The sequence below is a fragment of the Myotis lucifugus genome, unplaced genomic scaffold, assembly GCF_000147115.1.
Source record: "Myotis lucifugus unplaced genomic scaffold, Myoluc2.0 scaffold_16, whole genome shotgun sequence".
In the NCBI taxonomy this organism is placed as follows: Eukaryota; Metazoa; Chordata; class Mammalia; order Chiroptera; family Vespertilionidae; genus Myotis; species Myotis lucifugus.
Genome location: NW_005871064.1, coordinates 3,691,997 through 3,704,100, shown reverse-complemented (window position 1 = coordinate 3,704,100; position 12,104 = coordinate 3,691,997). Strand labels below are relative to the sequence as shown.

The following is a 12,104-nucleotide window of genomic DNA, read 5'->3' as shown; positions in this document are numbered from 1 at the left end:
AGTTCATATATATATATATATATATATATATAGATGTATATATATATTTGAGAGATTGGTGTATATATATAATTTAGATCTTGCTCTTCTGTAATTTTTTATTCATATACTTTATTGTCTTTCCTTTGTCATGCAAACTTCTTCTGTTTTAATGGAATTTATCAATACTTTCCTTTATTATTTTTGCTTTTAGTGAATAGTTGAAGAAACTCCATTCTGAATTGAGATTTTAAAAAAGACACTCTCTTAAAGTTGCTTCTAAAATTTTCACAGAGTTGTTGTTTCACATGTAAGTCTTTAGCCCATCTGGAAGTTATTTTTGTATATGGTGAAAGGTAAAAAAATCTAATTTTATCTTTTCTCATATGGTGAGACAATTGTTCACACACCAGTAACTGACTATTTCATCCTTTTCCCACTGATTTATAATGCTGCCTCTATGTGTGTTTCTGGACACTTTATTCTGTTCCATTTGTTGTTGTTTTTTTGTTTATCCTCTATCAATATCACACTGTTCCAGTTTCTAAAGACCTGCAATGTCTTAATATCTGGCAGGGTAAATATCCCCATATTGTAAATATTGTTAATATACTTTTCAACATTCAAAATTGTCTTGGCAATACATAGTTCTTTATGAACATGAATTTTATTAGCAGCTTAAGCCATAGGATAGCCCTTTGCAAGTGTGATTAAATTTCACTGCATTTATAGAATAATATGAGAAAATTTGACTTCTTAATAAATTTAAGTTTTTTCTCATCCATGAGCATAATATATTCCTCCATTTGTTTAGGTATTCTTGTATATCCTTAAATAAAATTTTATATATTTCCAGAAAACTCTTTTGTTAGAGTTATTCTTAAGTACCTTATAATTACTATTAGAAGTCACATGTTTTAAATTAAATGTTTGATTATTGTTTTTATTCATTTCTGTATATTAATCTGGTATCCAGAACCTTTATTAAACTTTCTCTCTCATTGATTCAAATGACTTGTAAATTCACCTAAATTTTGTAAATGATGATTATTTTTTATGAAAATTAAAGTTTGTTTCTAAATGGAGTGAAAGGTTGGAGTTTCTCCTAATTTTATTGACTTACAATCAAAGAATGTTGTCTCAATGATATTGACTTATTTGAGTTTGTTAAGACTTGCTTTGTGGGTTAGTATATTATCATTATGTGCTTGAAAAAATGTGTGTTCTCTACCAGTTGGATGCAGGAATCTACATACTTTCATAAAATCAAGCTTATTAACTGTGTAGTTAAAATCTTGTGCAGTCATACTACATTTTTATCCATTTAACTTAAAAATTATTGAGTATTGTGTTAAAATCTTGCACTATGATTATTTACCAAGTTTCTCCAAGAATTTTGTTAATTTTTACTTCACATATTTTTGGAATAAGTTGCTAAGTTTATACAAGCTCAGAATTATCATATCTTCCAGGTTTATTTTTGTTTTTTTTTGTTATTGCCTAATATACTTCTATATTTAACAAAGCATTTTCCCTTAAAGATTAATTGGATGGATACTAATATAGCTATACCAGCTTCTTTCCTGTTGCTGATATGTTCCTAGAATACTTTATTCCATCTTATTTATTCTCAGCCCTTCTGTATCATTTAAGCTGAGTTTTATTTATTTTCATTTAATATGAGAACATATATCCTTTAACTGGTAAGTTTCATTTATTTCTACTTATTGTGATTATTTATATATGTATCTTACTTTTTGCTTTTAACTATGCCTTTTCTTTATTTCTCTTTTCTCCTTTCCTGCATTCTATTGGATGGATTGACTTTTTATTCTTTTTACTTTCTCTATTGGTTTAGAAATTGTACATTTCTATTTCTGGTGATTAATTTTATAATTTTAATATGCATACTTGACATTAAAGTCTAAATTTAATATCTCTACTCTCCTAGGATAGGAGAATGCACTGGGACCAAGAAATTTATTATGTTTTAACAATCATTATCTACTTTCCTTCTCAAAGATTATTGTTTTTTTAGGGTTTTGGGTCCACATTTTCTCATATCCTGATATAGTCATTACTGTTATCGCTTTGTATATCAATGCTTGCTTAGATTGTCACATAATCATTTTTGGGGGCTCACTTTTGTTTCTTACATCCCACCCTTTCTTTGGGGTACAATTTCCTTTTTCTTTGAGCATATTCTTTAGGGGTTGTTTAAGCATAGGTCTATGAGTGGTAAAGCCCATTTCTCTTTGTTTGCAAGGAAATTCCTTAATTATGCCCTTATGCTGGAATTATAACCTAGCTGGGTACAGAATTCTAGGTTGATATATATTCTTGTTCAGAATACTGGAGATATTATTCAATGAACTTATGCCCTCTATAGGTTGATGATAGGAATTTGCTATAAATTTAAATTTTTTATAGAAGGTAACCTGCCAAATCTGGTTACTTTTAAGTTCTTTCTCTTTGCCTCCGGCTTCACCACAATGTATCTAAATGTAGATGTTTTTATTTTCCTGTTTAATGACTCATTTTCTTACTTTAACTTGAAGATTCATATCTTTGCTCAATTTTGAAGTTTCAACCATTATCTCTTCAAATATTTCCTCTCACCTATTATATATTCTCTGTTTCTGGAACTCCTGCTTAACATCTATCAAGACTTATTCTCTCCTTCATGCCTCATGACTTCTCTTTATATTTTCCAACCCCTTTTCTCTCTGCTACATCTGAATATTTTGCTCATATTTATCTTATAGTTTACAAATTATCTATTCAATAGTTTCTAATTGTGTGAATTAAGCTATTTAGTAGGCATTTATATTTATTCACTATATTTTTATTTCCTGTATTTCTTTTTTTAATTTTAATTATTGATATTAGAGAGAGAAAAATCTTGAAATGTTGTTCCACTTATTTATGTGTTCATTTGTTCATTCTTATATGTGCCCTGACCAGGGATCAAACCTACAACCTTGGCATATTGAGTCAACACACTAACCAACTGAGCTACCTGTCCAGGGCCATTTCCTGTATTTTTGTTTGCTATATTTTTCACGGTACCTGTTATTTTCTTCAATTGCATATTTCATGTTGATAGTTTAAAATACTTAAATTATAGTCTTTTTCAGGTTACTCTATTATCTGAAATTCAGCAGGGGGGCGGCGGAGGGTGTGTGTGAGTGTGTTAATCTCATTGTTTGTTGTATCTATTGGTGCTTAGCCATGTTGAATTGTGTCCATAAGTGTTTTGTGGTTTTGGAAACTGCATGCATCTTCAGTACTTCATCTATAGGAATCGCAGTTCTTCTGCTAAGCACCCAAGGGTATTACTAGCACGGAACCAATTTTCTGTATTTGTGGGAAAGGAAGTCCCCCAATTCTTCTGCTAAGTACCCAAGGGTATTACTAGCATGGAACCAATTTTCTGTATTTGGGGAGAGGAAGTCCCCAAAGCACACTTGTAGTGTAAAATCAAACCTCAAGCCCACATGTGGTACAAGCTTAAGGTAACAATTTCTCAGCAATTGTCTTTTTAATCTGGAGCTCTTGCAGAGATAAGTTTACTATACTGATGAGCAAATGTTTTTCTGTTCTATTTTTTCACTGAAAATGTTCCTGTGAACCTTCAAGACTCCTGACTTTATGTGTGGTTCTAATTTTGCATATCTTGCCTCATGAAGGGCCAAGAGCTCATTTTATGACCTCAAATGGTATAAAATCCACCCTGTAGATTGCTGAATGTGAAAGCTCCCTCTTTTCAAGAGCCACAGCATCAATTCGTAGCTAATATTTTGGTTTTGCGTTCCCTCTTCATTTCCGGCACCTGGAGACTTTTTTTATTCTTATAAGCTCAGCAATGCATTTTGAGTTTTTCAATATATTGTGTCCAAAATTAACATGTCTCGGTAGCTGTACTGTCTCCTATGTTTTTCCATTAAATTGGCAGAAGCAGGAGAGAACCATCTGCCTCAGTTCCGCTGGCCTGAATTTCCTCCTAACACCTGTAGCTGTGTCTGTGTCCTCGGTTCCTGCTCCATCTATGAGGCCAAATCTAATTCTATCCCTGGTCCCATTCTGGTCTGCCCCAAACCACTACATTGAATCAGGCCAGGCCACATCCCAGAATATAACTCAAGATGGACATGCAGCTTAGGGAGACAAAGAGGGTAAGTGAGAATGAGTTCCATGGTGATTGGAGCTTGGATCTGTTGTAGGGTGCAGGACAATTTTAAATCAAGCCAAAACCTAAGCATACCTTACCCTGAAAATACATTAACACATAAATTTTACAAGATGAACACCTTATTGCCCAGAGGAGCCCATGATAAACCACATCATAAGAAGAGAGATCCTCAACAGAGGAGCCTAGAGAAACTGGGGCTGCGAGGAGGGGAGGAAACAGCCCACCTAAGAAGCAGTTTCTGGGCATGGTTTGTGAAAGAAAGCATTTCAAACCCATTACCTGTGTCTCCATATTCTCCAAAGATATTGATGAAGACATCCGCATCTGTTCCTGCACCAATGACATCACCAGTGTACACCTTAATTTCATACCTGTTACCTGAGAAAGGGGTCAGAGAAAGCCTCAGTTCATTAGGATCCTGAGGAGGGAAGAACAGAGGCCCCAAAGTAACTACCACACCATCCACCCTTCCCTCTATCAAGGCATGAATTGTCATGATCATTGTCAGTAACTGAGCAACAACCAAGTTGCCTGACACTGGTTCCAAATGTTCCTTGCTAATACATAAGCATATCAGATCAACACATTGTACACCTTAACCTTATACAATGTTATATGCCAGTTATAGCTCAGTAAAGCTGGAAAATAGTCAAATGGTCATTTTTAAATTGATTGCATAGCATAAATCAGGGGTAGAGTGGACTTCAGTTTTTATCGACTAACATGTTGCCTTGGGATGCATGAATCAGCCCAAATCCAAGGTACCCCAGCACATTTCTCCTGGATATTGAAATGCCTTTTACTGGGCCCCCTGCATCTGCTCTGCCTTCTCCAATCTGTTCTCCATGCTTCATCACAGTGTAAAAATTCACTGGGGAAAATGGATTCTGTAAATGAAAATTGTCAAGGCTAAACCCAATGCAAAGACTAGAGGCACCAATAGTAGCCAGCAAATGCACACTTAGAAATTACCTCATTTAAAGACCTGTATCTGCTTCTTGTATCTTTGCTCCATTCCTTGAACACTCAAATGTCTCTGCCTTGGCCTTAGCCCCGGGGGTGTCCCCGAAGGCCACTGCTGAACAGCGGTCAGTCAGAAGGGGCACCAGGACTCCAGAGGGCACTGGGCACAGGGAAGCAGGAGAAAGGATGGGGGTTGGGGGTGGAGAGCATTTGTGGAAGGAGTAGCAGACATTCTGAATCATTCCAGAAGGTGGAATTCAAATTAGCGGGTTGAATTATAAAGAAGGATATTTTAGCTCAAAAAAGGCAACATTTCTAGTGGCCAAGGCTATCCAACAAGCAATGGGATGCCCTTGGGAAGTGAGTTTCTCATCCCTAAAGACACATAGGCAGTGATCAGGTGCCAAGCACACGGGTGGACAGCCATCTGCCGGAGACGCTGTGGAGAACACGCCAGAGGTGAGAGAATGTGAGAACACTAAGCGTCCTTTTCACTCTGCAATTCCACATCGTTCGGCCAGGAAAGGGAGCCCTGCAGACTGTGCAGGGAAGCCAGGAGATGAAGGAAGCATCTCAGAAGATGGGGGAGCTACCCAAGGCCATGCCAGATGAGGCCTGGGAAGCAGGAGCCCACGCAGGGTTTTGGGAACACACGGCATCCCTGTGCTGGGCCAGTGCCCACAAGCAGAGCGTCAGGGCCAAAGTGAGGCAACAAGGAGGCAGCCAAGGGTCAGGGATCCAGAGAACAGACAGCACTGGGGTGGGAAGGAGCTTCCAGGACTTTCTGGCTGAGGCTGTGCCCAGGAATCGGGAAGCCAGGGGAACCCAGTGCAGGAGGAGGTCAAGTCAGGCACAAGGGTGGACAGCCTTCTAACCTCTGAGAACTTTCTATGGCAAAATGGGGTCCTAGAGCCCCATGCAGTTGGCTGAGTACAGAGCAGGATCCTGTATGTCAGATGACCTTCAATCACACTAGGGGAAGGGGGATGCCACACCTCACAGCTGCTCTTTAAAGGGTCCCATAGCGTGACAATGAGGCTGATGAGATTACTGCTCTTCCTCCTTTTTTTTTTTACATTTCCTCTTCAAGCAGAACCCCAGACTATCTGACTATTTGATTTGCCATTTTCCCAACAAGGCCTAGGGCCCTGTGCCAACCCTAAATTGTAATTAAGTGCATATATCGATGAAAGAGCAAGCTGAATAAAATAGGGCTCCCTTCTCTCCGTTGGCAAACTGTCAGCACAGTGCATCAAACCCTGCTCCCCAAGGGTCCTGTGAGAGCCCCATGGTTTCCTGTGACCAGCATCTCCCTGAGCACAATCCAGTTGCAAGTGGATTGATAGGTTGAGTCCACCCTTTAATGTGATGATCAGTGAGAGGGTAAAATACCCACCTATGAAAACTGGCTGCCCTCCTGGTAACAGGAACTTGTAATAACACAGGGAGAGGTGAAGGGCTTATGAAAATCTCTGCCCTGCCCGGAGGCCAGAAAGGAGAAAGATGATGAGAAACAAAGGTTGAAAGAGAATGGGCAGGGCTGACCCCCCTTCTGGGGCAAATCATACTGAACATTCACACAGGCCTCGCAGCTCGCAGGGCACTAGCATGTCCTTGAAGTCATCTGATCCCCACAATGGCCACGTGACACAGGAGGGGCACGTCCTGTTGATATTCTCATTTACAGATGAGGAAACTGAATCTCAGAGGGCAAGGCGGCATGCCCGAGGTCACACAACAGCTAAATGATGCAAGAGGGGATCAAGGCCAGGTCTCTCATCTCCACATCCACGGCTCTTTCCGGGACACTCGTGGCCTCTTGTGCTCTCTGCCAGGGGCCGGCAAACTTTTCCTGTAAAGTGCCAGGTCGTCAATACTGTAGGTCATACAGGCCATGTGGTCTCTGCCTCAACTACTCAACTCTACCACTGTATCACTAAGGCAGCCATGCACAATCTACGTAAAGGCACACGGGCGTGGCTGTGTCCCAATAAAACCTTCCGGACACAGCCATTTACGTTTCATATAACTTTCCTGTGTCATGAAATATTATTCTTGTGTTGATTTTTTTCAACCTCTTAAAAATGTAAAAACCTTTCTTAGCTCGAGGTCCGCAGTGGTGCTTGGCCCACAGGCCATTGCTTGGCCCACAGGCCATTGTTGGCAGTCCCTGCCCTGAGCTCTCCTGTGCTCTCAGCATCGGTCTGTGTGTTTCTAGGTGGAGGACTGTGGGCAACTCAGCGCTCTGGGGCCTGGAGCTGGCCTGGTCAGCTGCTGGTTGCAGGATAACCACGGCACATCCTAACCACGAGCTAAGCAGCTCAAGGCTCCAAAGGACGGAGAGCTAGTGCCCTTTCTCAGAGGTGGAGGAGGTGAGAAGGAGCACATCCCGGGCCTAATGTGGGCAGGCGGGGCCAGCTGTCCCTGCCTCCACGATGCTGTGTGCCTGAGCTGAGCCTGAAGTTCCCTGAGTCCAGTGAGAAGCCGGCACGGGCTGGGCTTTCCTGAAGGTGGGGACAGATGGAAACACCAGTTCTTCAATGTTAGGCATTGTGCCTTCAACTCATTGCCTAACTGAGAGCAAGCAAGGAGCAGAGCTGGGAAGAGGGGAGAGATCAAGTTGGAGGAGGAGCTAGCAAGGCGTTCATCACCCTGAGCGAGCTTGGGAGGAGGAGGGCCTAGCGATGGAGCACGGAAACTGCTGCCCGAGCCAAGGTTGGCCCATGGTTTACACATCTGGCACATCATCTGTCAGGAAACTCCCAGCACTGAGTTTTCTCTGGCCTCTCAGCAGGACCAGCAGTAGCCCACACAGTGCCTCTGTGCAGATGAGAAAAAAGGATCCCTTCCTCAAGACACGCTGCTGCCATCTGTTGGATAATTGTCATAAGAAATGCAAAAATCTACAACTGTGTCCTCACAGAGACACACTGGGGCAGCGCTCAGCCTGCACAACCCAACCGGCAACCCCACCTTCCAGGCAGTAGCCTTCTTCCACTGAAGCCAGTGTGAGCTCTGAGAGGCCAAGCTAAGTTGAGCATTGATCTGAAAAGGATCCAGTAAGGAATATAGACCAGGGATTCAGTTAATCACGTGGTGCCTTCCAAAAATCAGAGCTGGGCTGAGCTGGCAGAGTTAGTTGCAGCCTAAAGACAGGTTGCTTGCCTCAGGCCGCAGCAGAGGGTGGTCTGTCCTTGTTGCCCGGAGGGGGACACATGCCCAGCGTCGCCCTCTTTCTTTCTTTCCTCTGCTGGCCCCATGGCAGAGGCCCAGGCTGCTCCCATCAAATGGGAAATCTGTCTCCTGCAGGCCGGCCGGAAGCTGCCTGCGTGGGCTTCCAGAAAAGGCAGGCAACGGCAGGCCCGAGCTGCCTCCTGCGTCTGGTGCGCCAGCCGCCCCCACGGCCTCCCCTGCACTGTCTGGAACAGTCGGCACACGGCAGCGACAAGATCCATCTCCATAGAGCCACTGTGGGCGCGGGGGAGGCACAGTCACGGGGGCTGGAACCCCCCTCCTGGTACCGTGTGCACACTGAGCCAGCCACGCTGCTCATCGTGTTCATGACAACAGAAGTCAAGCAAATGCTCTGTAACGAAGCCTCCATCCCGCCTGCCCAGGAAGGGACCATCCCACACCCACCAGCATTTGCGCCTCAGAGAAAGAAGCTCACGTGGTCAGGGCTTTTTTAGGAAGCAGAGAATCATGAATGAACTGGTGGTGAACTGACTCACGGAGTTTTTTTCCCTTGCCTTTCACCCGTTCTCAGACCCCGTGTGATTAGACCGTGGCCTTGTTTCTTTGGGCAGGTGAGGAGTGGGGAGTGGGTCGGAAGGAGGATGACTGGACTTTATTTTACACCCTCTCAAATCTTCAATGGCTCACACCCTGACACCCCTCACTTCCGCTCACTGAGAGCCAAATGTAGAGAAGTGAGATATCATAGGCGCTAGGCGGAAGGAGAGAAATTCAGTGAGGAGACTACCCAGGTCAACCCGGGTATGGAGAGGACGTGGTCAGCGGGCCCACGGATGAGCAGCAATGCTATATGCCAGGAGCTGGGGCACAGCCACTGACCAACAGCCCTTCCTCATGCTGCCCCCAAAGGTTTCCTCTGTCTTCCCTCAGGTCAGAGGTCCAATCTCTCAGCCAGATTCACCCCATTCTTCAAATAGGACTGGAACATTTCTGCTTTCTCAACCTGGCTGCCCTTGCACACACACCCACTTATCAAAATAATTATAAGAGCCTCTGATGGTTGCTGAGGACCTACTATGGGCCAGTCACACCTACTATCTCATTTAATCCTCAGCATGACTGATGAGGCAATGAAAGCAGAAGGTTAAGAAAGTTAACCAAGTCCCCACGGTTAGAAAGGGTGAAGCCCAGATTTGGACTCAAGGGACTGGACAAGAAGGTGCTCTCTTAGCTGTCATTTCACCCCTCCCCGGTGTGGTCTGGGTCTAGCTCAAACCCACTTTCCAAGCCTGCAGTGCCCCAAGCAGATGGGAACCCCTTCTGTGACTCTCACTGGGCTCACTCTGGCTAACACTCAGAGCTCAGGGGAGGGGTCAAGTAGGAGACCATAGGCAGCTAGAACGGACACCAACAGCTGTATCAGGACCAAGGCAATGTTGGTATCATAAGTCCAGAATGTCATGCATACAAAAGCAGCACTGAGAAAGTGCTGTTTCCACAAATAGAAAAGCAAAGGTTATTATAAACACCCATTTGAAAATCAAAATAACCAAATATAGGGCAAATATATAATTTCATGCATCCCCCAAAGGTCTCGGCTGCTGGGTTAAAAGAGAGCATGGACAATGATGGTGCCCAGAGCCTGAGGCACAGTGAGCTGTGAGTTGGAGGGCCTATTCTCAGCTGTGTGAATGAGATACTGTGCCATCAGAGCCCTTAGTTCCCCAGGTGCTCTCATTCTCTTTGAAAGCCTAGCAAACTCCTTTCAACCGTGAAGTCTTAGCTTGGGCCTCACCTCCTGTATAAAGCCCTCCTGATTCCCCTTTCCTCTATGCTTCTATTGGCTTCCATTGGTCATCGCTCACTTAGAACATTCTATACCTTTGCACTGTGATTACTTGTTGGCCTACCTTTCTCCCCTTCATAATCTAGGCTCCTGCATATTTACCCTGAGCACAGGGTCTGGTGCATAAAAGATTCCCAATAAACACCCACTGAATCACTGCATGACATTGGAGGAGCATGACCTGGTATCTTGAGCCAGGGTGACCAAGAGCAGGTCACTTAACTCAATGGGACTTCTGTTTTCTCCTCTATAAAATGGATAAAATCCCTTTTGGTCCTGAAATTATCTGATACTCTTCCCTGGGGCCTCATTCAAAGCAGTTTTCTTCTTCCCACTCTTTCCGGAGATGATTTTCTGCATTGCTACGTGGGAGCAGATGGGGTGGGCGGGAAGCTGCTGTGAAGTTCAGAGGAGGAGAGTGATGCGCGGCTGGCCCAGCTCTTCCCACCCTGAAGTCCTCATCACTGTGAGTCCATGGGCCCAGGACCACCTCGTAGGGTTCTAAAAAACAGTTACTCCTAATAGCACCTACAGCAACCAAAGCTCAGAGGGCCCTGGAGAACATGAGTGTTGTTAAGGGTACATATCAAGGAAGGGAAGAGGATTGGGAAGAAAGGTGCTTCCCACAGGCTTCAATGGCAATTAAGGTCATGAGTCCATTCCCAGTTGTCTAGACAAGCCTGCCAGATTCTAGAGGCGGGTCCTGGCACTGAGTGGTTCCAAAGTCCTTTCTGATTCTGAGAGGACAGAATCCTGAGTCTGTGCATCTCAGAGTCAGAGCAAGCCTAAGAGCAGGAGAAGACAAGGAAACATCAGAATAGCAACAAGAGCAACAACCACCATGATATTTACTGAGCACTTACTCTGTGCCCACCGTGCACTAAGTCCTTTGTGTTTATTGCCCCAGTTAATCAGCTCAACCACTTTGTGAGTGGAAATTCATGTTATCCTCATTTTACAGATGAGAAAATGGAGGCAACGAGCTTAAGGCATGCTTGCACCACTGGTGGAGTGGCAGAGTCAGGATTTGACCACAGAGAATAAGGGTCCAGAGACTGAGCTCATAGGTGGGAGGTATGCACTATGTAGAAGAATAGAAAGTAAAGGGGGGGGGGCAGCATATCCATAGCATAAGGGAGGTCATCAAAAGCCAATCTCCTCTCGCCCTGTGGAGGAGGGCTAGTCCTGGGCCCATCTTTGTCATTTGGTTGTGAAGGTAAACACTCTACTAATCCTGAAAAGACTCAAGAGGCCAACCGGAATGCCCAACTCTATAGAGGAAGAAACTGCGGCTGGGAGAGGAACTGAGATCTGCCCCAGGTCTCATCGCTATTGGGTGGGAAGCCCAGAACTAGAACTCGGGGTGTAGAGACTCATGTGCTTTGTGACCCAGAGAGTTATATTTTTAATTAATGGTTTAATTACTCCCTGGTATTATCCAGTAGAAGCTGGGAGCAAGTCGGGCCTGTTGGCTTATTTGGCAGGACCCTCATGATGGGAGTTGTTTGCATCAATCACTCAGAGTGCTTTCCATTTGCCTTTGCTTTTGCACCATGCAGTCCTCTGGCAGGGCCGCAATTCACTGCAAGTAGCGCCATTTGCACAGGCCCTTAACACATTAACCACAACCCCTGTCTTGTCCCGTCCTTTCTTCAAATGCACCTTAGGCACTTGCCCACCATGGTCTTGCTAAGACCGGGTGCACTTCTGGAGTTGTGTGATAATCACTGTATAGCACAGCGTGGGCTGCAGTGAAATTACAACCCAGTTACCTGTTGAAATAACCATACGTGGACACAGTGATTGGGTTGGACAAATACAATCCCATTCCCCAGACTCCGGGCAGCTTTCAGCCCCAGCACTAGCTATACCATTTGGTATAGTTCTCTTTTCTCCGACAACTAGCCCCTCGGTCTCTTTGGAGCATGG

The 12,104-nt window shown here is 44.1% G+C and overlaps 1 protein-coding gene across 2 annotated transcripts in view; it reads right to left on the bottom strand.

Annotated features, from left to right (window-relative positions):
- The window catches only part of LOXHD1 (lipoxygenase homology domains 1), a 101,552-nt gene that overhangs the window by 76,281 nt on the left and 13,167 nt on the right, over positions 1 to 12,104 (bottom strand). For both annotated transcript variants that reach the window (XM_023750808.1, XM_023750809.1), the window contains exon 5: positions 4,451 to 4,549. In XM_023750808.1, coding sequence (XP_023606576.1) covers positions 4,451 to 4,549 — 99 coding nt within the window. The remainder of the gene's footprint in view (positions 1 to 4,450; positions 4,550 to 12,104) is intronic.